Below are 22,730 nucleotides of genomic sequence, written 5' to 3' on the forward strand. Positions count from 1 at the left end.
CATTTCATAAACTGACATGCAGTTCTATCTGCAGAAAGAGTATTCATCTGAATGGGGTAAGTAATTCCCAGTCCTATGATCTTTTTCCTTTGAAATTCCCATTTCATGCCTCTTTTCCATGTTTACCCACTAAGTACCTGGCTCAAGATTTCCTGCTGGACTCCCTGATTTTCTGGGAAAGTGCCGAAAGACCAATCGCTGATGCTGAAATAGCCAATTTCTTCCCCCATTGTGGAAAGCTGTGATCTTTCCCAGATGACAGCTGCAGAATCCTGCAAACATTTTATATAAGGGAAATGAAGTGGCAAATACAGAGAAACAGTACGTTCACTGTAGGGGATGGCTTCTATGGATCATAAACTGAGTTACTTTTATTCAGAATTAGAGACACAAGACGAAGCCCTATTTTTAAAAGTGTAGAATGAAGTGGCCACCGCTTGGTCTTTGCTAAAGGAAAAGAGTCAGGAAAAGAGCGACAGACAGGAAATGAGTGCTGGAAAATGGCTTGCATATTGCACAGTCTCACACATTGTGGCAGCCCAGGTCTCCTGGTCCAAATGCATTTAGAGACTTCATGATAATGAAAAGCTGCAACACTCAGGGAACTGGCTCTAGAGTCAGCTCAGGACTTTTATCACAATCAATTTGATCTACATAAGATTGAGTATTCCTGTTCGTTTTAGAATGAACCAGATATGAACCAAGTGAGTGACTCTTCAATACATAGCACAATGGTTTTCAGAGTATGGTCCCAGACCAGCATGGCCAACATTACCTAGAAATCTGTTAGAAATATAAGCCCTCTCTCCTGCCCCGGACCTACTGAATCACAGACTCAGAGTGGAGCCCAGCAGTCTGTGGTTTACAGAGCTCTCCAAGTAACTAGCGCATGCTAAAGTTTAATAGCCCTTGATCTAGAATTTGTTATTTGCCTTGGCTTTACTGTTGGCCAGTATGATCTTTGACCCCATTGATGAGTATTAAATAAGTCCCAAAACTATTTTTAACTGGAGAAATGTGGATAATAGGGTACATGAGATTTAAGACTATGTAGACATAACTTACTGTCATTATAAACCTCTTTGTGTTTCAGTTTCTGTTGCAAAATATATAAGCATATCCATAAGCATAATATAAGTATAATGCAGGGCTTTTATAAATACTGTATTTTTAAAAGTACAAGAGACCTACTGAAATTTGAATATAAGACAAACACAAGTACATTTAGTATGTCTCAGACATGTTATAGAATATAGTTATACTAAGAAAAGTGTTTGTTGGGCGCCTGGGTGGCTCAGTGGGTTAAGCCGCTGCCTTCGGCTCAGGTCATGATCTCAGGGTCCTGGGATGAAGTCCCGCATCGGTCTCTCTGCTCAGCAGGGAGCCTGCTTCCCTCTCTCTCTCTCTCTCTGCCTGCCTCTCTGTCTGTCAAATAAAAAACAAATAAAAAATCTTTAAAGAAAAGTGTTTGTTTTTCTGAATTATTATTAGTGTTTCCTTAAAGATTTTATTTATTTATTTATCAGAGAAAGAGACAGAGCCCAAGCAGGGAGAGCAGCAGGCAGAAAGAGAAACAGGCCCCCTGCAAGGAGCAAGGAGCCTGATGTGGGACTCGATCTGAGGTCCCTGGGATCATGACCTGAACCAAAGGCAGGCGCTTAACCAACCAAGCCACCCAGGCACCCCTATTATTAGTGTTTTATTTGAAAGCCAAATTTAGCTTGATATTTTAAACTTTTTATTTGCTAAATCTGCTAACCCTATTAGTATTACCCACTGACTTCCTTGCAGTGGGACATGGGACAAGCCAGTTGAGGTGAGGATGACTTCCTAGAAGACAAGACGAACTTAAGTATTAAAATGAAAATAGGATATAGCTAAAGGAAATAACGCATGTGATCAGTTAAGCACTCATCACAAAGTCTGTCTATATTTGTTAGAAATTTTTGTTGTTTGGGCGTTTGGGTGGCTCAGTCAGTTAAGCATCTGCCTTCATCTCGAATCATGATCCCCAGGTCCCGGGATCTAGTTCCATATTAGTTTCCCTGCTCTGCAGCAAAGGGTAAAATTAAAGGGGAATTACATGACTCGTCATCAAATAAGACCTTCTGAAAGCCCTCTTTTTACATTTTTCTTCCTCCAAACCTCATTCACCTCATTTTTTCCTTTCTTTCTCATGGAAGATGTCAGAAACCCTTTCAGTATCCTGATTGTAGTGCTCTTCCTTTGTCTCCCTGCTGTATCTTCTTTCTATAGTTACTTCTTATCTTTCTTAGGCAAATCACTTACCCCTTTTTCATGACTACAATGTTTTACCCTTGTCTGGCGCTCTACTGAGGACTTCACATACATTATCCCATCTGATCCATGCAGCAATCTTTTCCGTTTCCAGATGAAGAAACTGAGACTGTGGGATGTCATGTGACTTATCCCAAGCCACACTGCTCTTAAGTTCTAGGCGGGGGGGCCAGCATTCCATGTGGAGGGGGGGTGTGCCAGGGCTCCCAGGCCTACTTCTTAGATTCTCGGCCCTGATATATGCCCATTTTAGGACCTGGCATAAAACCCAAAAGCAAAAATATGCTTTTTAAAACACCTGCAATCTCCATGTTCACAAAGAACTAGAGCTGAAACTTTGTTAACTTTCCTTTCAGTTATTTTAAATGCATAACGAACAGGAATGTTTCCGTTGTAACACCAGCATTTGGTGCTCATTTATAGTGAATCAACGCTTTAAAAAGTGTAGAAAATCACAAAGTTTATTTTCCAACAGAAAATACTTTAATACTTATTCAAGAGTATATATTTCTTGTTCTTTTAAATTGTGTCTTCGAAGTGGAACAAATAATTTGTCCGGTATTATTTGACTTTTCAGTGATACTGTATCATGTTCCATAATACTTACTTGTTTAATGCAAAATTTAGGTGTGATTCTGTTGACATGTTAATGATAAAATGTCCTTTTTATTTCTAAGACATTTTCTGTAAGGAAAAAAACAGAATTCTGAAGAAAATGAGACAAGAAAAAGATTTAAATTAGGCTTTTAATCTCTTGGATAGTTCTATTTCATAAAATGAATATTGTAGACTTATATTTGAAACAGCGAGCACTGGAAAATGAAACCATCAAGTTAGTTGCATGGCTAGAGGAGGAGATGTTTATATAAATGAATTTCTAATACATATCAAGAATGTGATAAAGGCTGTACTTTTTATTGGGGCATAGTATTACTTGAGTCAGAAGCTAGTGATATATTTATATGTTTCAAAATGAATGTGGTGGTGACTTTACTCACAAAGGTTATCTACTAGTAGTGAAAGCAAATTAATTTTAAATAACTATGATCCTCTAGCCAGATGCTATTTCAAGTGAGTGCCCTACTTCAGCTTGATATTCTTTCCTCTATATTTGAGAATTTGAATATATAAACTCTGCCCCTCATCTCTATCTCTGCCTTTTTTTTTTTTTTTAATTTAAAATGATCCATTCTGAGGAACTCTGTATCAGCATAGGCTTTAGAAAAAGGCCAAGTCAGGCTGGAATCATGTCCCTGCCCTCAACACCACTGTGACCTTGTCAGTAAATTTCATCATCTGTAGAATGAGAATCAGTGTTTCAGAAATGGGGGAGGGGGGATTTAAGTGCCATTGAATAAATGAAGTGGCTAGACCGTAGGGCACATAGCCAGCCCTCTTAAATTTTCCATTTCCATCCTGTTCACTTTCCAGTTCGTCCTTGAGCACAGCATCTTTGACTCATCTTTGATCAATAGCTACAGCTCTCGTATGTACTGTACTCGATAGTCCACACACACACACACCCCCAGATGCATTGCCTGTCTGCTTACTCCTCCCATGAACTCTGGGCACACTTACTCTCTTTTCATGGGGGAGTGAGGTTCAAAGAGCTGAAGTAACTTGACTGTGGTCAGGCAGCTGGGACTCCAGTCCAAGTGTCCTGAAGGCTATTCCAGTACTCTTTTCACTGCGCTGAAGTTGCCTATTTCCTCCACATGTTCAGGAAAAAAACATGATTTAGGCTGTGATGTCCTCACCCCTGCAATTGACAATTAAGGATTCCACTGTATACAAAAGGAAAAATTTAGTACAGTTTGACTAGCTACAGCATCCAGAATTTTTTTTTTTAAATGTCAGCCACTCCCTTCGATGGAAAGCAGTGTTTTAAGATATGATTAATATTCTGAACATAGGGCGACAGTAAACACTATGTGTTTGCATTATCATGAGATGACAAAATTACCCACTCTCAAAGGACCAGCTGCTGCAGGGCGGCTGGCACCCGTGTTGCCTACATTTTCAAAACTATTTTAATTGGTAATTTTCCATGGTTTTTTTTTTTTTATCATTTAGAGTGGAAGTGTATGCGTAAACCTAATAAAGCCATAGTATGTGTTATGATGAAATGACGTCATTGAATCTTAATAAGTGAAATTCAGAAATTCAGAATCTTGAAGCTAATCAGCATTCTCATTGAGACAAGAGTGTCTATAACTCAGCTCCCCAAACAGGTATAGAGAAGTTATGGGGGGAAAAAATGATAGAAAAATTATCCCTATACTTTTTGTATAACATTTCACTACCATGTTATAAGTTTGAATTGATGTGTACAGTGTATGTGAAACTGTTTGCAACATTTAGATGTATGTGATCTCTAAGAGGAGAATGCCCAACTTTGGAAACTGTAAGACCTAGCCAATTGGATATATGATTGTAAATAATATGACTGGAAGATCATATCCAATTTCTACCCAAACTTCTGACAGCTTTAGACAAAGAACTTGATCACTTGGAACAATTCTCATTTCTGCAATGTGGATAATGACTTATTCACAAGATTATGGAAAGGATCTAATAGTTAAAATTATAAATCAAAAAATTTTCACTGCTTAATACATACCAGACTCCTTGCTAAAGATTTAAATGTATGTTATCTCATTTAATCTTCCCCATAAGTCTTTATTGTAGATGTTAGTATTGTTATCTATTTATAGATGCAAACACAGAGGCTCAGAAGCTAATTATCAGTGTTTACCAACTTAGGAAATGGAAGGCCTGGTACTGAACTTAGACTTACTATTTCATTCATTAAAAAAATATTTGCTGGGACACCTGGGTGGCTCAGTTGGTTAAGCAGCTGCCTTCGGCTCAGGTCATGATCCCAGTGTCCTGGGATCGAGTCCCACATCGGGCTCCTTGCTCAGCAGGGAGCCTGCTTCTCCCTCTGCTTCTGCCTACCTGTGCTCGCTTTCTCATTCTCCCTCTCTCTGACAAATAAATAGCAGCCATCAAAAGAAACGAAATCTTGCCATTTGCGACAACATGGATGGAACTAGAGCGTATCGTGCTTAGCGAAATAAGTCAAGCGGAGAAAGACAAATATCATATGATCTCCCTGATATGAGGAAGTGGTGATGCAACATGGGGGCTTAAGTGGGTAGGAGAAGAATCCATGAAACAAGATGGGATAGGGAGGGAGACAAACTATAAGTGACTCTTAATCTCACGAAACAAACTGTGGGTTGCTGGGGGGAGGGGGGTTGGGAGAAGGGGGGTAGGGTTATGGACATTGGGGAGGATATGTGCTTTTGGGTAAATTGGAAGGGGAGATGAACCATGAGAGACTATGGACTCTGAAAAACAATCTGAGGGGTTTAAAGTGTCGGGGGGGTGGGAGGTTGGGGTACCAGGTGGTGGGTATTATGGAGGGCACGGCTTGCATGGAGCACTGGGTGTGGTGAAAAAAAAATGAATACTGTTTTTCTGAAAATAAATAAATTGGAAAAAAAAAATATTTGCTAAGGAGTGATTGTCCTGAGCAAATCAGGCACTGTTGGGAAGAAGGAAATGGGGAATGGAAGATGAAAAAGCAACCAATCATGTTCACTTTACCCTGTCCACTGTGTGGAAAAATGCATTAAACGTTGACAAGAGAGGGTCCAGGTGGAGTAGGTAGAAGGCTGTAGAAATAATCCAGGTTGGAGAAGACGTTGACATCAACCAGAATGGTGGCAGTGCAGATTAAGAAATGTGGACAGATTGTGGATAGACTGCAGGTAGAGACGAACATGCGGTAGTGGGATGAGAAAGTCAAGCAAGGGTAGCCCCTTATTTCTTACTCTGAGTAACATACTAAACTGAGATGGGCAATATTAGAGTGCATATTCAGAGTAAAGGAAGGAAATCTTTCTAGTCTCAAGTTTCATACATTTAACCATTATTAAAGTTTTTACTAATTATCATGAACATAAAAGAGATTTGAAGTCTATGGCTACATAAATATATATTACCTGGACATTTTTATAGAAAAGTCAGATGATCCCTCCTGAAGAGAAAATGTCAAAAATTATGTTACCATAATTCTTGGTTTTCAAAGTAAATACCTAAGCCAAAGATTACCTGAAATGTTCTTTGAATTTTGTGAAATCTGAACTTCAATATCTATAATATTGTGATATGAATTTGAGGGGGAAAGGGAAAACAATACAAAACAAAATATGGGAAGACAGTTTACCAGAAAGCTAATGCATTTATTTTAGATGATTAGGTCATGTATATTTTTTCTTCTTTCTGCATGGTTACATTTTTCAGATTTTCTAAAATGACCATATATTACCTTTATAAGTAGCAAATTAAAAATTTAAGAAAATTCATCTATAAGGTTACATTTGTGATGTCTGTATCCATAGTAAGTTCTGAGAACCACTGCAATCATAACCCTCAGTCAAACCAGTTAGAAACAATTGAAATATGGGATGCCTAGGTGGCTCAGTCAGTTGAGTGGCTGCCTTGGGCTCAGGTCATGATCCTAGGATCCTAGGATCAAGTCCCACATAGGGCTTCCTGCTCAGCAGGGAACCTGCTTCTCTCCCTCTCTCTCTGACAAATAAATAAATAAAACCTTTAAAAAAAAAAAAAATGATGTAACTGACAGCGGCCTTAAAATGTGCAGTCCTCCGAACTCACAGTGTATACCACACACTTCCTGTCCCAGGGAAACCAAGTGCAAGAGGGGCCTGACCGGTAGAGCAAGTCCATTTGGAAAGCCTGGGAAGGCTGGGGAGTTCAAGGTTTCCTTCGTTTGAATTGCTTCTTCCGAATAGAAACATTTTAAAATTGCTTGTACTCTTTGCTTCCTTGCTTCTTCAGGTTCACTAACAATGATAATATACTTTAAGAAATCTTCCCAGCCACCCTCACTTTTTCTTCTTATCCTGTCTTCCAGGGTCAATGATTGTATCTTGCGGGTGAATGAGGTCGACGTGTCAGAGGTTTCCCACAGTAAAGCCGTGGAAGCTCTCAAAGAAGCGGGGTCTATCGTTCGCCTGTATGTGCGCAGAAGACGACCCATTTTGGAGACTGTTGTGGAGATCAAACTGTTCAAAGGACCTAAAGGTAATAAAACCATAAATGACTCACAATGAGACACCTGTGACAAACCATTTGGCCAAAATGGATATGCCATAATCCACTGACAGCGTACTCTTTTCTCTTAGTTTCTGACATTCAGTCCTCACCTGAGATCCAAAATGGTGCAGTAGTGGTTTTTACAGAGGTCAAGGAAATCAATACTCTAAATAGGAACTCACAGAAAGAAAAGGACAGATTTATATAGGAATGTCCTTATAAGCAGTGTTTTTATAAACCATTGGCATTTTCTATAAATTTTTAATTTTACTGTATCATTGTGACTTGGCTGGCACATACATTCCTTCTCATTTTTAAGATCTAAATGGTGACTCCTCATTTAGTAAAATAGTAATATGAATGATAATAATTAAACTAGTCTATTTCAAAATAACTGTTATTGTATTTTTATAATACTGTTGTGATTTATTTTGATTTGTAATACTTTCATGTGTTACACCCAACAAGTACCACATAATATTTTATACTTGCTATAGTCAAAATAGAAAAAATAGAATAGAAAAAATTTATTTTTTCTAAATTTTCTTTTTTTTTTCTAAATGCAAATATCTCTCTCTCTCTCTCTCTCTCTCTCTTTTTTTTAAGATTTTATTTAATTTTTTGACAAAGGGAGAGAGACCCCAAGTGGACAGAGAGGCATGCAGGGGCAGGGCGGGAGCAGGTTCCCTGACCAGCAGAGAGCCCCTTATGCTGCTCAGTCCGAGGACCCTGAGATCATAACCTGAGCTGAAGGCAGAGGCTTAACCCACTGAGCCACCCAGGCACCTCTAAGTGCTCTCAAATCTCTTGAGTAATTGCAGTTACTCTGGGGAGTCACACGAACAGTGAGATGAATTATTACACTAATTTTTAAGAACGGTCATTTGGGCTGTGCTCTTCAGAATGATGACATTTAATATTAGCTTAAAAGTATTTCAAATATTTTAAGAAAAATCCAATAATTGGCTTAACTGTTTTTAAAATATTTTTAGAAGATTATGACTAGATAGTTACTGTATTATTTGAGTAAATCATTTCTCTTTCCCTTAAAATCTACTTAATCTCTAATGCTAGATGGGATTAAAAAGGAAGTAAGTAAACTGCCTTCTCTAGAAGGTGGTAATGGCTGGTATTTAAGATCTCAGACCCAGGAGTCAGACAGGACTGAGTTTAAAAGCCTGATTCAGCCACTTACCAGCAGAGTGATATTGGTTGGACCAATCCACTCATTATTAAATGGGGATCATAATGGTAGTATCTGTCCCACAGGGTTTATGAAAATTAAACATTTAACTAAATCTTGCTGGTTAAAAGTGTAGCCTCCAGAGCTAAAGTGCTACCTCTGTAGCATACTAGCTGTTTGACCTTGAGCAAATTGCTTAACCTCTCTGAGCCTTAATTTTCTCATCTACAAAATGCAGATAATAATAGTAGTTGCCCCTAGAAATGTGAGGATTAGATGAGCCAATTCACTAAACTAATTAGAACAGTGGCTGGCCCTAATTGACTCCCAAATGCATATTACCTGTATATACATGTTATTTGTAGTATGTTTTACTACAAATAGCTTCAAACTTTGCTACAATTGCTTGGTAATGTAATGAAAATATACAAAGATGCCCTGTGGGCTAAATTCAAATGGATTAAAATCACATAATTAAATCTGGAGGGAAAAAAAGGAAGTAAAGTATTTGCATACCACAATGTCTGGTAGTATGAAAGGAAAGACTTTCTAACCTCTACACATTTACTAAAACCCTATTTGCAATGTGTCCTAAAGATAAACAATTTGAACATCACATGATTTCTATGAAAAATATATGCTATTTACAAATAGCAAGCAGGTATTTCTACAATTCAGTTAATGGTGATTATTCAGCACCACCCTAAAGCGAACACCAGTTTGAAGCACTCAGCAAAGCATTAGCATCTATTAGCAGGCCTCCTGCTAGCTGAGTCACTAGCTAGCTCGCTGACCTCTAGCTGCTCAACAGAGCACTTTAAGGTTCTTGTGAATCCATAGCCAAAACTCCTTAATTTTAGCAGGAACGGTTTGGGGGGATCTTTGATGCCAGGATCCCCTCTGGCTGGTTTATTTCAGTCTGAACTGTTGTCTCCTTTGAGCAGAGAGTAGAACAGGAATTGCGATAGGACGTAAAAAGGGGGAAGTGGGGACAGGTGAGTGTAATCCAACAAGAATACCCTGGCAGTAACCCAAAAGTACATGGCAGACGACTGATAGCTTTGGTTTACTGAGGCATAAAAAACTAGGACATTATCAGAACTTAACTTCACCTCCCAGGAAGCAGGAACTGCCATATCCCTAAAGAGGGGTGTGGACCTGTTAGTCCTGTTGGATTACATTGAGTCAGTCATACATTTTTATACTGTCACCATCCAAAGGTCACTGATGGGGATTTGTTTTTCTATAAGTTTATTGACACACAAGGAAAGAAAAGGTGTTAGTTATTGTTTAAATTCCTAGTGCATTTCCCAGTGCCTTAAACATGGGAAGCGCTGAATTAGTAATTTGAATAATTAAATTAGATTCTGCACTAAATATGAAGGTACCTCACAATATTAACTTTACTTAGCACCTCTTAATTCATAGTTTTTGAATGGCAAGATATTTAAAATAAATTTCTTGGGATGCCTGGGTGGCTCAATCAGGTAAGCATCTGCCTTCCGCTCAGGTCATGATCCCGGGGTCCTGGAATCAAGTCCCACATAGGGCCCTTTGCTCAACAGGGAGTGTGCTTCTCCCTCTGCCTGCAGCTCCCCCTGCTTGTGCTCGATTTCTCTTTCTCTGGAAAACAAACAAACAAATAAGTAAGTAAATAAAGTCTTTTAAAAAATTAAATAAATTTCTACCAATGTTTAGTTCCTACTGTGGAAACTGTAGTGCTCCCGGGAGGAAAAAGATAATTCAGATGTGATTCTGATGGAAGAATCAGAAAGTTCTCATGGGCAAGAAAAACATAAAGTCAACTAACTTTAATGCAGGGCAAAATGAAATCAGCTCTGTGATGGAATATGTGTCATGATTCATCTTGACCAGGAAAGCCAAAATGCTCCAGAATTTTTAAAATTTTAGCATATGCTCACAGGTCCTTATGGACCCTTTGTTGAGGACATGGGCATTCTCTATAGTCCATCAACTCTCTAGCCAACTGGGCTAACTAACCTCGATTATGCATGTGCAATACAGAGCTAAACAGACATCTTCATCAATTTAGTCCTTCAATGACTCAAGGAATATTAAGTATTTATTATGTTCCTGGCACAGAGGCTGACAATGGAGATTCATGGAAAAAGTAGAAATAGTTCTTGCTCAAGGAGATATTAGCCTAATGTAGAAAATACCCGTGAGGTATATTGGGAAACACACTAGCTTGAATGAGCATAAAAGATTATAAAGTGGCCAATCAAATAGAGGGTCAAAGAAGACTTCTTTAAGGAAGTGCCACTTAAGCTAAACCTTGAAAGAAAAAGAAAAATAGAAGTAAGCTAGATAAAGGGTAGAGAAGAGCATCCAGACAGAAGTAAAAGCATGTGTGTATGAAGGCTCTAAAGTAGAAAATATCTAGATAAGGAAGTCCATTGTGACTGGTGTTTGATGAGAGGATAGTGAATGACATGAAATGATACTGTCACGGTAAGTGGTACCCGATCACCCAAAGGCTCATTGACCACATTTAAAGATATGTTATTTTATTTCAAGATAAAGCAGCAAGAAGTTACTGCAGAATTTTCAGCATGGGAGTGACATGATCAAAATAGTCATTTTTAGAAGATCATTTGGTGGCTGTGAAGAAGATGCATTGAAGGGGCATGAGTGGGAGCAGAGATCTATTAGGGGTTACTTTCAGAAGGTCAAGAAAAATGGATGGAGTCCAGCTAAATGTCAGAAATATAATTTTTTTAAAGATCTTATTTATTTATTTGTCAGAGAGAGAGAGAGAAACAGCACAAGCAGGGGGAGCTGCAGGCAGAGGGAGAAGCAGCGTCCTTGCTGAGCAAAGAACCCTATTTAGGACTCGATCCCAAGACCCTAGGATCATGACCTGAGCCAAAGGCAGATGCTTAACTCACTGAGCCACCCAGGCATCCCTCAGAGATATAATTGATGACACTTATTGATTTTGATGGGGACTATGTCCAAGGATAAGGCACAGTTTTCTAATGGAGCAATTGAATGTGTTAGGATACCGTCTATGAGACTGGGAAGACTGGGGAGGAGCCCCTGAGGGGAGATTAGGGAATTCACTTTTGAATATGTTGAAAGACTGTGATGCATTTGAAAAGGGTTTCCAGGAGGCAGAACTGGAAGATGTCTGTCTGCAATCCCTATCAAGGTAACATTCTCAATTTACCCTATATTTTGTCAAATATCTAGAATTGGGTATATACTGAATATTGACTCTTTCTTCAAAAAATCTTTTTTTTTTAAGATTTTATTTATTTATTTGACAGACAGAGATCACAAGTAGGCAGAGAGGCAGGCAGAGAGAGAGAGAGAGAGAGGAGGAAGCAGGCTCCCTGCTTGAGCAGAGAGCCCGATGCGGGGCTCAATCCCAGGACCCTGGGATCATGACCTGAGCTGAAGGCAGAGGCTTTAACCCACTGAGCCACCCAGGCGCCCCTCAAAAAATCTTTAATGTAAAGAGGGTGAATATGGCTATATTAGCTATTTTGAACAGTTATAATAAAAAATAAGAATCTATTTTTGTAGATATTCTTAATGCCTAGACTATTTTTATTTTGGGACTCTTTTTGTTTATTTATTTATGGGTTTTTTTTTCTGGTTATATAGATGACAGTGTTAAGGGATTCTTGAAAAATAATTTGTGATAGAGTTAAATATATAGCTTTCTAATTTTATACCCTTATGTTTATTCCATAATTGTACAAAGTACTAATTCCAAAATGATGTTCAGTATATGTGATTCTGTCTCTGTAGCAGTGCTGATCTTCCCAATATTCAACTAGAATTATCTGGCTGGTGATTTATAGCCCCATATTTCACTAATAAATATTTGGGGAATGGCCACAAATAATTTAGAATGTCTTTCCTTAACAGTATGTAAAAATTTCCCTAACCTCAGAGTTATAGATTTGGTCATTGCAAGCAGCTGGGGTGTCTGTTTGTGGACAGTGTAGAGGGAAAAAAAAGGGTAATCATGTATAGGAAATAGCATTTGGGCAAATTCATTTAAATTTGCCAAGCAACCAAAAATACACAAGGAAAAAAATCTGAAGTGGGCATGTGGTTCCCCAGGAAGTTGGTTTACAACAAAAGTCTTTCTAGTGACTTTCCTAAGAACACGCTAAGTCATAATTTCTAAGAAGCTATATGATTTAACACATGCAGCCTTGTTCCTGTGGCCTGAGCCAAGGAAGCCAAAATCTATAAAAGCAATGAGATGTCTTTTTTAGATGTTCTTATTGCTTAAGGATTATACAACTAGGTTAGGGCCAAGCTCTACAACTGAAAAATGTTCAGGCCATAACTTTGTTAATATCCCAAAGTAGACTTGCTTGTGGCTTTATTTTAGCCAGTTTATTAAATCTGAAGTAGTGATAAAGTCCATCTAGCAAAACATTTCTACAGTTCTTCATTATTTACAAAACGTATTTTTAATGTTTAAAATGTTTTAATTTTTTCACACTCACATATATGTGTTGAACTTTCATAGGTCTGTAATAGTGCAAACGAAAGTGCTATGATGATGATTATTCCCAAATAAGTATAAAATACCCCAGCTGTAAGAGTCATTACACTCATGGCTACTCATAATGTGAATACTTTAGTGATCGGAAAAGCCAGTTATGTAGCAGGGACCTTCCTGGGCATCTTTAGGTAGATGTGGGTTTCAAAACATGTGTCTTAGCCTCTCTGTGTCTCAACCTTCCTCATCTGCAAAATCAACAGGACCTGATTATCTAATTTATAAGTTTATCTTCAGGATAGCAATTGAAAATTTTAAGTACATATTTGTATTATTTTTAGTCTTTTTATTATCATAATTTGCTACAATTTGATTTTTAAAAGCAGCAAAGTCCATACTCATCCCAGTGCTTTCTTTTCTTTTTTTTAATTTAAATTCATTTAGCCAAAATGTAGTACATTTTTAGTTTTTAGTGTTGTGTTCAGTGATTCATTAGTTGTGTATCACACCCAGTGCTCATCATATCTCCAGTGCTTTAAAAGAGCCTCTTCTAGTATTTTATACAATCTTTTTTTTAGTATTTTTTGACTATTTATTAAAATAAAAAGTTATTTAAAATGTTTTAATATTCAGCATTTCCAGATAAAGCAAATATATTTAGATATATACAAATACATACATATATATTTATATTTGCATGTTAACCCAGATTTCTTTCTTTTAATTTAATTTTATTTTTTCAGTGTTCCAAAGTTCATTGTTTATGCACCACACACAGTGCTCCATGCAATCCATACCCTCCTTAATACCCAGCACCAGAATCAGCCATCCCCCTACCCTCCTCCTTTCCAAAACTCTCAATTTGTTTCTCAGAGTCCACAGTCTCTCATGGGTCATCTACCTCTCTGATTTCCCCCAATTCACTTTTCCTTTCCTTCTCCTATTGTCCTCCATGTTATTCCTTATACTCCACAAGTAAGTGAAACCATATGATAATTTACTTTTTCTGCTTGACTTATTTCACTCAGCATAATCTCCTCCAGCCCCATCCATGTTGATACAAAAGTTGGGTATTCATCCTTTCTGATGGAGGCTTAATACTCCATCCTTTCTGATGGAGGCTTAATACTCCATTGGACCATATCTTTATCTATTTGTCTGTTGAAGGGCATCTTTGCTCTATCCACAGTTTGGCTACTGTGGCGATTGCTGCTGTGAACACTGTGGTACAGATGGCCCTTCTGTTCACTGTGTCTGTATCTTTAGGGTAAATACCCAGTAATGCAATTGCAGGGTCCTAGGATAACTCTATTTTTAATTTCTTAAGGAATCTCCACACTGTTTTCCAACAGTGTAAGAAGGTTCCCCTTTCTCCACATCCTCTCCAACACATGTTGTTTACTGTCCTGCTAATTTGGGCCATTCTAACTGGTATAAGTTGGTATCTCAATGTGGTTTTGATTTGAATCTCGCTGATGGCTAATGATGATGAACATTTTTTCATGTGTCTGTTAGCCATTTGTATGTCTTCTTTGGCGAAGTGTCTGTTCATGTCTTCTTCCTAGTTTTTGACATGATTATCTGTTTTTGGGGTGTTGAGTTTGAGGAGTTCTTTATAGATCTTGGATATCAGCCCTTTGTCTATAGTGTAATTTATGAATATCTTCTCCCATTCCGTGGGTTGCCTATGTTTTGTTGACAGTTTCCTTTGCTGTGCAGAAGCTTTTGATCTTGATGAGGTCCCAAAAGTTCATTTTCGCTTTTGTTTCCTTTGCCTTTGGAGACATGTCTTGAAAGAAGTTGCTGTGGCTGATGTCAAAGAGGTTACTGCCTATGTTCTCTTGGACTTTGATAGATTCCTGCCTCACTCTGAGGTCTTTTATCCGTTTTGAGTTTATGTTTGTGTATGTTAGCCCAGATTCCTGTATGCATACGCATTACACACACACACACACACACACACACACAAAACATATTAGCATTAGTATATATACATGCACATATATTGTATATGCAATTGAGTTCTCTCTCTGGCTCTGGTCAAATTTATTTCTTACAGCGTCTGAGTTATGATGTGGCATATGAATCTGTTTCATGAAAATGTGCATATATGTTTATATGTATGTATTTTCCCCTAGTTTTCCTAGTATGGGCAAACATTTCAGTAGACTCCATGTGCAGAAATAGCTCCAAGCATGTTGAAAACTGACCTCATGATGTCCCCTTAGTACCACCTTCCACCAGAGGTGCTTCACCAGTGTAATCTCCTGCTCTCCAGTTCAGTTAAAGGTTATCCTAGTCACCAAATTAAAAAGCTCAGAGTCCTTTTATTTTGATTCTTCTCTCTTCCCTACTGCTTTTATTAAGTCAGGCATCATGTCCTTTGGAAGTTACCTCCACCACAACTAATCTTCTCTTTAAAATCTCCACTGCCGTTACTGTGAGGTCCATATCCACCATTACGTCTTGTCTGAGCTACTGCAATAGACCATTGCCAATCCCTCCCTCCCTGCTTATATGCTCCTCCTTGATAAATTTTGCAAAAATCACAGCTCTGTGCATTGTTTTCCCCTGCTCAGAAGTCTCCAGGGGTTCTTCATTGCCATTAGGTAAAAATCTAAATCTCTTGCCACGGCATTTCATGCCCCTTATGATCTCCCTCTCCCTCCAGGGACAAAATTCCATCTCAGCCTTCTCTTCTGTCTTCTCTCCTTCATGCATCTCCACACCCAGGGAAGCCAGACTCTGTACAATTTCTTAAATACAGGACATACTCTCCTGCCCTTAGGACTTTGCTCATCCCATTCCCATCTTTGGAATGCCTTTCTTTATCACTGTGACCATCGCTTCTCGGCCTTTTGGCTAAGATCAAGTGTATCACTGTGACCACTGCCTGTCAGAATCATATCCATTCCCCAAAAGCCAAGCCAGTTCAGTTTTATCTCCTCAATGAACTGTCAGAGACTGATCAAATTAGAAGTAATCTTTCACTTCTAAGGACTTCAGAAGTGCTTTATTGCTTTCTCTCTGCTCCTGCTTTTGTTATCTTGTGATCCAAGCAACCCATGGAGTGTAGGAAGGATAGATATCAGCAGCCTAAGTTAAGAAGATGAACAAGCTGCTAATTCTCACACTTAAGATACTGAGTTTATGATTTCTGCCCTGACCTTTGCAAATTAGAAGCATTTGATGAATGCTGAAAATACAAGCCCTGGATATAATCTGTACCAGACTCTGAGCAGTAAGTGGAGGAGAGGTCAAGACAGATCATGACCATTACCGCAGTATGGAAAGCAGAAAAAGGAATGGCCAAGATGTAAGATGCATGATTTTATGGCCAGGAGTAAAACCCTTGCAGTGTCCCCCCTCTTTTTAAATTTTATTGTAACTATCTGTCCAAGAGATTGGGATGAAACAGTATTTGAAGCATCTAACACTTTGCTTAAAAGGCTGATTTATCAAGAACCAGTTTCCAACTTATTGAGGATTTTTATTTTATTTTTTCTTAATAGCCTACTTGACAGATTTATTGTCCAGCTTAGTTAAAGATTAATGTGGCCTGCGTCCAGTATTATAGACAGAGGATTTCTCAGGTATCTAACTTGAATGAAGTTTATGACTTGTCTCTATCTGCATTTTCAATTTTTTTTTTTTTCCTAATCTGTCCTTGTTCCACCATCCACTCTTGTCTCCTCTCTCTCTGACACTAATGGGACTGGAGGGAACTTCCTCAGAGTTGATGTGGGGCACTCAACTGACGGTTTTCAGAGATGGTTCCTTGGTAAATTATTCTACAACTTGAATTTTGGCATGTAGGCCCTACAGCAAACAATAGTGTTCTGTGAACATTTGAATATACTAAGATTTTAGTTGAAAATTAAATGCCTCCCCCTTACACATACTGCAGAGATTGCGGGCCCCGAAACCAGTCTTTTTATTCCCTTTGTCCATGGATAGCTTTGCTGATGGTGTTCTCTAACAAGCTGGGCTATTGTCACCTGACCATGATAAGTCAGAAGTGTTTAGAAAAGCAAAGTTTTCAGATGTCCACAATTCAGCTGTTCATACCCAAGCAGTTCCCCAGGTCCGTGGATCAAAACTGAACATGAAGATTATGCAACTGCTTTTATTACTGGCATCCAACCATGTACTCCATCGAGGGACGTCACACATTCCCCCCCTTTCTCACCATGGGGTAAATTATAACATGTATTCATTTTGAATGCAAATGCAAGTGGGTCCCTGAATGCAAGGCACAGCTTACTCTCTATTTAGGCCCATGTCCTGGGCTCTGAGTTCTAAGTGGCAGGTAGGCCTATCTGTGGTGAAGGACCATTTTGGATAATGGTTTGATTCTTAGTAAGCACAAATGGCAAATTCCCAGCTGTTTGGCATGAGGTCTCAAAACAGAACATTTTCCTTTTAGTGCTAAAATTTTTCTGTCCTTTTGAATTACCAGAATTGTTCCCTTGAATACACAGGGGAATTTGCTTGACGGCATGTGCAGTGAAACCTCTTACTGAAGTGCAATATTCAGAGTCAAAAAGAAAATGCCTGTTTGTATTAAACCAGAGAACCAGTCTTCTTGGAAATACATTGTGCCTCATTCACTACTCCCTGTCCCCCCAAAAGAATAAATCCTTTTTTTTTTTTTTTTTAATTTGGCAAAGGACAATACATTGGATGAGTTCACCTTGCTCTGAGGAACTTTCTATAGAATTTCTTGAATACATACATGGTTAGTCCTCGGTTATTTCTCGGTAAAAGATATATCCTTTGGATTGTGGGGCTCTTTCTCTGAGCTAGTATTTGGTCAGTCTTCATAAGGATATCTGTAAAAAGCTTTCTCCTGAAATCTTGCAGCAAGTTATTTATTCATGAAAAGCAAACTACAGACATGGCCACTGTGATCGCTCTGTTGTATACATTCTACATTATTGGAGAGTAAAACAACTGACAGCATTTGCTAAATTGTTTTGGAAACTAAGGAAAGTACATTTGCCTTTTCAGGCTAACATGTGGCCATCGTTTCTTTCCTTAGTTTACTTCTTTGCTGTGTAGAGCTGGCTCATAACTTCTAATGGAATTTGTGATTAATGTCTCCTTAACAAATCTTTAAAATCAAAATTATTTTACCATGAAAGCTTCGGATTGCAAGAATGCATTGTAGTAGGTAGATGTAGCTTTGATTTTTTTTTTGACATTTATAAAACAAAAGTTTTATAATTCACACAGCAAACACTGTTTACCTAACTGTAAATACTTGCTCAGGTAAATACCTATATAGCATTTCTTAAAGTTTTAAAAGGAAATGTGTTGCCATGGTAAATACTGTGACTATAAATCTTTCTATTTTATGACCAGTAGCAAAGCAGTTTTACTAGGCTTTGGACAGTACCTTAGTTAAAGTCCTTCCTTTACCTAACTATTGAATGGGAATAATATTAAGAGGCTGCCTTGGTTTTCATGAGAATTTAATGAAGTCCCAGGTACATGTTAGTGCCCCAAAAGTTCAATATATTCCTCTTCATTGCTACACTTTCAAGAAGCAAACACATGCAGAAAATAGTCATCCATTCACTCAATAAATATTTTATTTCAAAAACATTTATTAAGCCAGGCAGTTCAAAGTACAAAAACAAAAGAATATCAATAAATAAAGAAGTGTTGGCTTTTCTCCCAAATACCTTCTTAAAATACAGGCATTAATCTAGACCAAAATAACATAGTCCTCTTTTGACTAGGATGAGCTTCATGCTAAATTTATTGCAGTTCCCTAACTAAATCCATTCTGGTTCCCTAACTCATCAACCAACATACATTAAATTCTTCTCCTCTTATGGAACATTGAGATCCAATAAAATTAAAGATTGAGGTATTTTTTATACATGAACCGTGACTTCAGGGGCCATTAGCTGTCAGTTAAAACCCTTGTGCTAAACGGACTTCATCCCTGAATGTAATCCAATTGCAGCTGGATACCTTGGACACTTTATCCCTTACAGAAAAGTTAATAAGGGAGATAAAATCTCTGCCTGTAAACTTCATAAAAAATGGCAACTTGGGGATTTGTAAGCATGAAATATGTTATGGGTTTGCCAGTTATGAGGTCCTACCAAGAACCCACTGAAAGTTGGAAATTTCCACAATAAAGATGATCTTAGGAAAAGCTGAGAATTATCAAGAAAGGCTAAAAAGAGAGCAGTTAAGAAAAGGGAAAAAGTAAAAATAAGAAAGAAAACAAACAAGGCACATTTATTTAGGCAAGTCAGTCCCTGATCATCATGAATGAAGAAAACATAGTTTGTTCAGTATACACATTAATCTAAGGAAGAAGGACTTCAATAGTTGCTTCCCAGGAACCCAAAAATATTTGCTGGATATTCATGAGCCGCTGAGTCATATGGGGAAACTTAGCCTCCATAGACCTACTTATTTGAATAAACTGAATGTGGTAACTACTAATTGTTTAAAATCATAATAATGTTGATGTGCAAGAATTCTTACATGTCAAATATTCTAATCTCTCAAAATGCACACACTAATTTATGTATTTGACAGAACTATAATAAACACCTTTTACTCACGCCAGTTACAAGTTGAAGATAGAGACATGGTATGCCCTCAAGGGAGATAGTGGTCCCACTATATTGTGTGGAGTGTGCATGAATGTAATAATTCTAGTACCACCAAATAAATACAGATACAGGTTTTTACAAGGACTTCAATTTCTGCTTCGGTGCTCTGGGAAGAAGCAGCTTTCCAACACTGGTGATAGTTGTTCCCTTGGGAGATTGCCCCATTCACTGGATTTCCATCCCCTTCCCAAAGTTGAGCTGAAAGCTGGAGTTCCTTTGAAGCTGTCTATTAATGTCATTCCTGCCCTCTCCAGCTATAATGGACAACTCTTCATAGGACAGCCCCTCATTCATTTGTAGGACACTGTCAAGTCTCCATTTAAACCTCTCTTCTTTAGACTAAGGAATCCTCACATATTAACCATTCCTGATTCATCATATTTTCAGACCCTCTATTTTACTGTTTCTGTTCTATGAATTTTCCCCATTTTGGCAATATCCCTCCTAAATAAAAATATACAGAACTGTATATAGAGATCCCTTGATATGTTTGTAAGTACAAACCACACTAAGTGGAGTTTTGTATATGAACACCATACTTTAATATAATATAAAACTATTAGCTTTGTTTTTAAGACCCTTTTTGTTGGTTCTATCCAAATTACATATTTATATATGTAAATATTTCATATGAACTACTGGATTTTATATATATTACATTCTGTCTTATAATAATTGATTTTTGATGTCCATTTATAAATTTCTTCTTATCTTCATTAAATATAGGACTATTGGACTGAGCCTAGCATCCAGACCTACTGGTATCATTCTTGATAGTAATTTAACCATTTCTCATATTAGCCATCCTTTACTCATTTGTGTCCATTACAAGTGACCTAAAGGCAGACAGACGATAGAATAATTAGAAACAGGATGGAATTGGTCAGGGATACATTGCCCAGTTAACATAGATATGAAAGTGAATCCCACAGATATAAGAAAAGACTGAGCAAAAAAATAACAAAGATAAAAAGAATGCCTATTATTTTGAGTCATTATATTGTACACCTGGAACTAATATAATACTGATGTTAATTATACTTCAAAATAATAATAATAAAAATAATAATAATAGTGTCTATAGGCAAAGTTTCCCATGAAGCAGATTATATGTATTCCTAAAGAAATAGTTTCCAGGTTATAAGGACAGAGTAATCTTATCTGCTCACAGAAATTCTCTCCCCCAATAACACAAAATGAATAACCCATAAGGGAAATGACTGATAACAACATCAAAATTTTTTTCTAATAGTGATATATTGCATGGAGCACTGGGTGTGATGCATAAACAATGAATTCTGGAACACTGAAAAGAAATAAAATAAAATCTAAAAAAATTCATTAAAAAATAGTGATAAAAAAGGAATGAAGCACAACTTAATATTGTACTCTTAGAGGACAGAAAGGACAGAAGGACAGAAAGAGTTGTAGATAGGCTTAGGAAGGCTCAGATTCCTATTCCCTTCCTGAACTCAGTTGGTAACTGACAAAATCCTGAGACTTCTCATAGTTTCAGGTAAATCTAGAGAAGAGTACACTGAGCTGGCAGGCTATCTTTTTTCGAAGAGTAGTTGACACTTGAAACTTGCTGTTGGGAAAATCTAAAGTGGGGGAATTGAGCAGTAATGGCGATATTCTCTGATGGAAGTTAAGGTTCTGTAACAACACCCTGAATTAGAGAAATGACCCAAGTAGATGTACCTTGGTCTAGGACAAGAATCTCAAAGAGAGCAGAATTTGAGTGTTCTAAGAAAAATGGCACTGTTGACTACAGCCTCTACTGAGCTCTCCCCAAATTCCTTCCCCAGTTTTTGCCTCATGTGCCAAAGTGATTAGAACACAGAATATCTAGACCCCACCACCACCACTGTGACTCAGAATGTTTAGAGGTATAAATAAAGGTCTAAACAAAATGTTTAGAGGTATAAATAAAAAGAGTAAAGTAGGCATATATACTTTTTCAGAGCAAAGAACATCTGATTGAATTGTCCAATCATGAGCAGGATGGAAACATTTTAATAACTCCAAATATACCACAATCAAATTGAAAAAGAAGCATCCTCATTAAAATCTAATTTAGTAAGCACTTACTGTATGTTAGGCACTTGCATATAGATAGTACTTACATATGTTCTAAGTGTTGTATATGTAGCTACATCTATATATCTCTTACCATCCCTGTAAGAATTCCAGTGTTATTATATATGCAGATATTAGGTTGAATATCTTGCCAGAAAATACACAAATAGTGGCAGAGACAGGATAGAATTGTCTGGCTCCAGAACTCATGCTATTACCTCTAGGTGATCTTGGTCTTCATAACCTACAAACAAAAGGAAGAAAGAAATAAGACAAATAGCTCAAACTCTAATTCAAGGAACAGAAAGAAATTATTCATGATTCATGCTATAGAAGAACTTAAGAAAATAAATTCAATAAAGTGGGGCAGCTGGGTGGCTCAGTGTGTTAAGCCTCTGCCTTTGGCTCAGGTCATGGTCTCAGGGTCCTGGGATAGAGCCCTCCATCGGGCTCCCTGCTCAGCAGGGAGACTGCTTCCCCCTCTCTCTCTACCTGCCTCTCTGCCTACTTGTGATCTCTCCCTGTGTCAAATAAATAAGTAAAATCTTAAAAAAAAAAAAAAAGAAAAGAAAAAAGAAAAAAAAGAAATTCAATAAAGTCAGTGCTGAAAGACAAAATTATAAAACTACAGACTGAGCTGCAAAGAAAAATTATGGACCTGAGGAATCCAATAAAGGGCCTAAAAGCATCTTTATAGAACTCATGAGTATAGTGTAAACAGTAAGGAAGAAAAAGAGGTCACTGAAGTTAATGACAAAGAGCAAAACTTGAGATAGTCATACTGAGCACAAGGTTTAAAAAATAAACAAAAGGAGAAAGGAATATTCTAAAGCTATATCCAACAAGCACTGCAGAGTTTTGAGAAAAAGAGCTGGTGGCCCAGGGTGTTGAGATAAGGCAAGGGTTCAAAAAATGTATC

General features: G+C 37.7%; 1 protein-coding gene across 23 annotated transcripts in view; it reads left to right on the forward strand.

Moving 5' to 3' along the window:
• The window catches only part of DLG2 (discs large MAGUK scaffold protein 2), a 2,052,576-nt gene that overhangs the window by 1,507,665 nt on the left and 522,181 nt on the right, over window positions 1–22,730 (forward strand). For all 23 annotated transcript variants that reach the window (XM_044258404.1, XM_044258405.1, XM_044258399.1 and 20 more), the window contains one exon: window positions 7,244–7,413. In XM_044258404.1, the coding sequence (XP_044114339.1) occupies window positions 7,244–7,413 (170 nt within the window). The remainder of the gene's footprint in view (window positions 1–7,243; window positions 7,414–22,730) is intronic.

The sequence above is a fragment of the Neovison vison genome, chromosome 7 (genome assembly GCF_020171115.1).
Source record: "Neovison vison isolate M4711 chromosome 7, ASM_NN_V1, whole genome shotgun sequence".
NCBI classification, from domain to species: Eukaryota; Metazoa; Chordata; class Mammalia; order Carnivora; family Mustelidae; genus Neogale; species Neogale vison.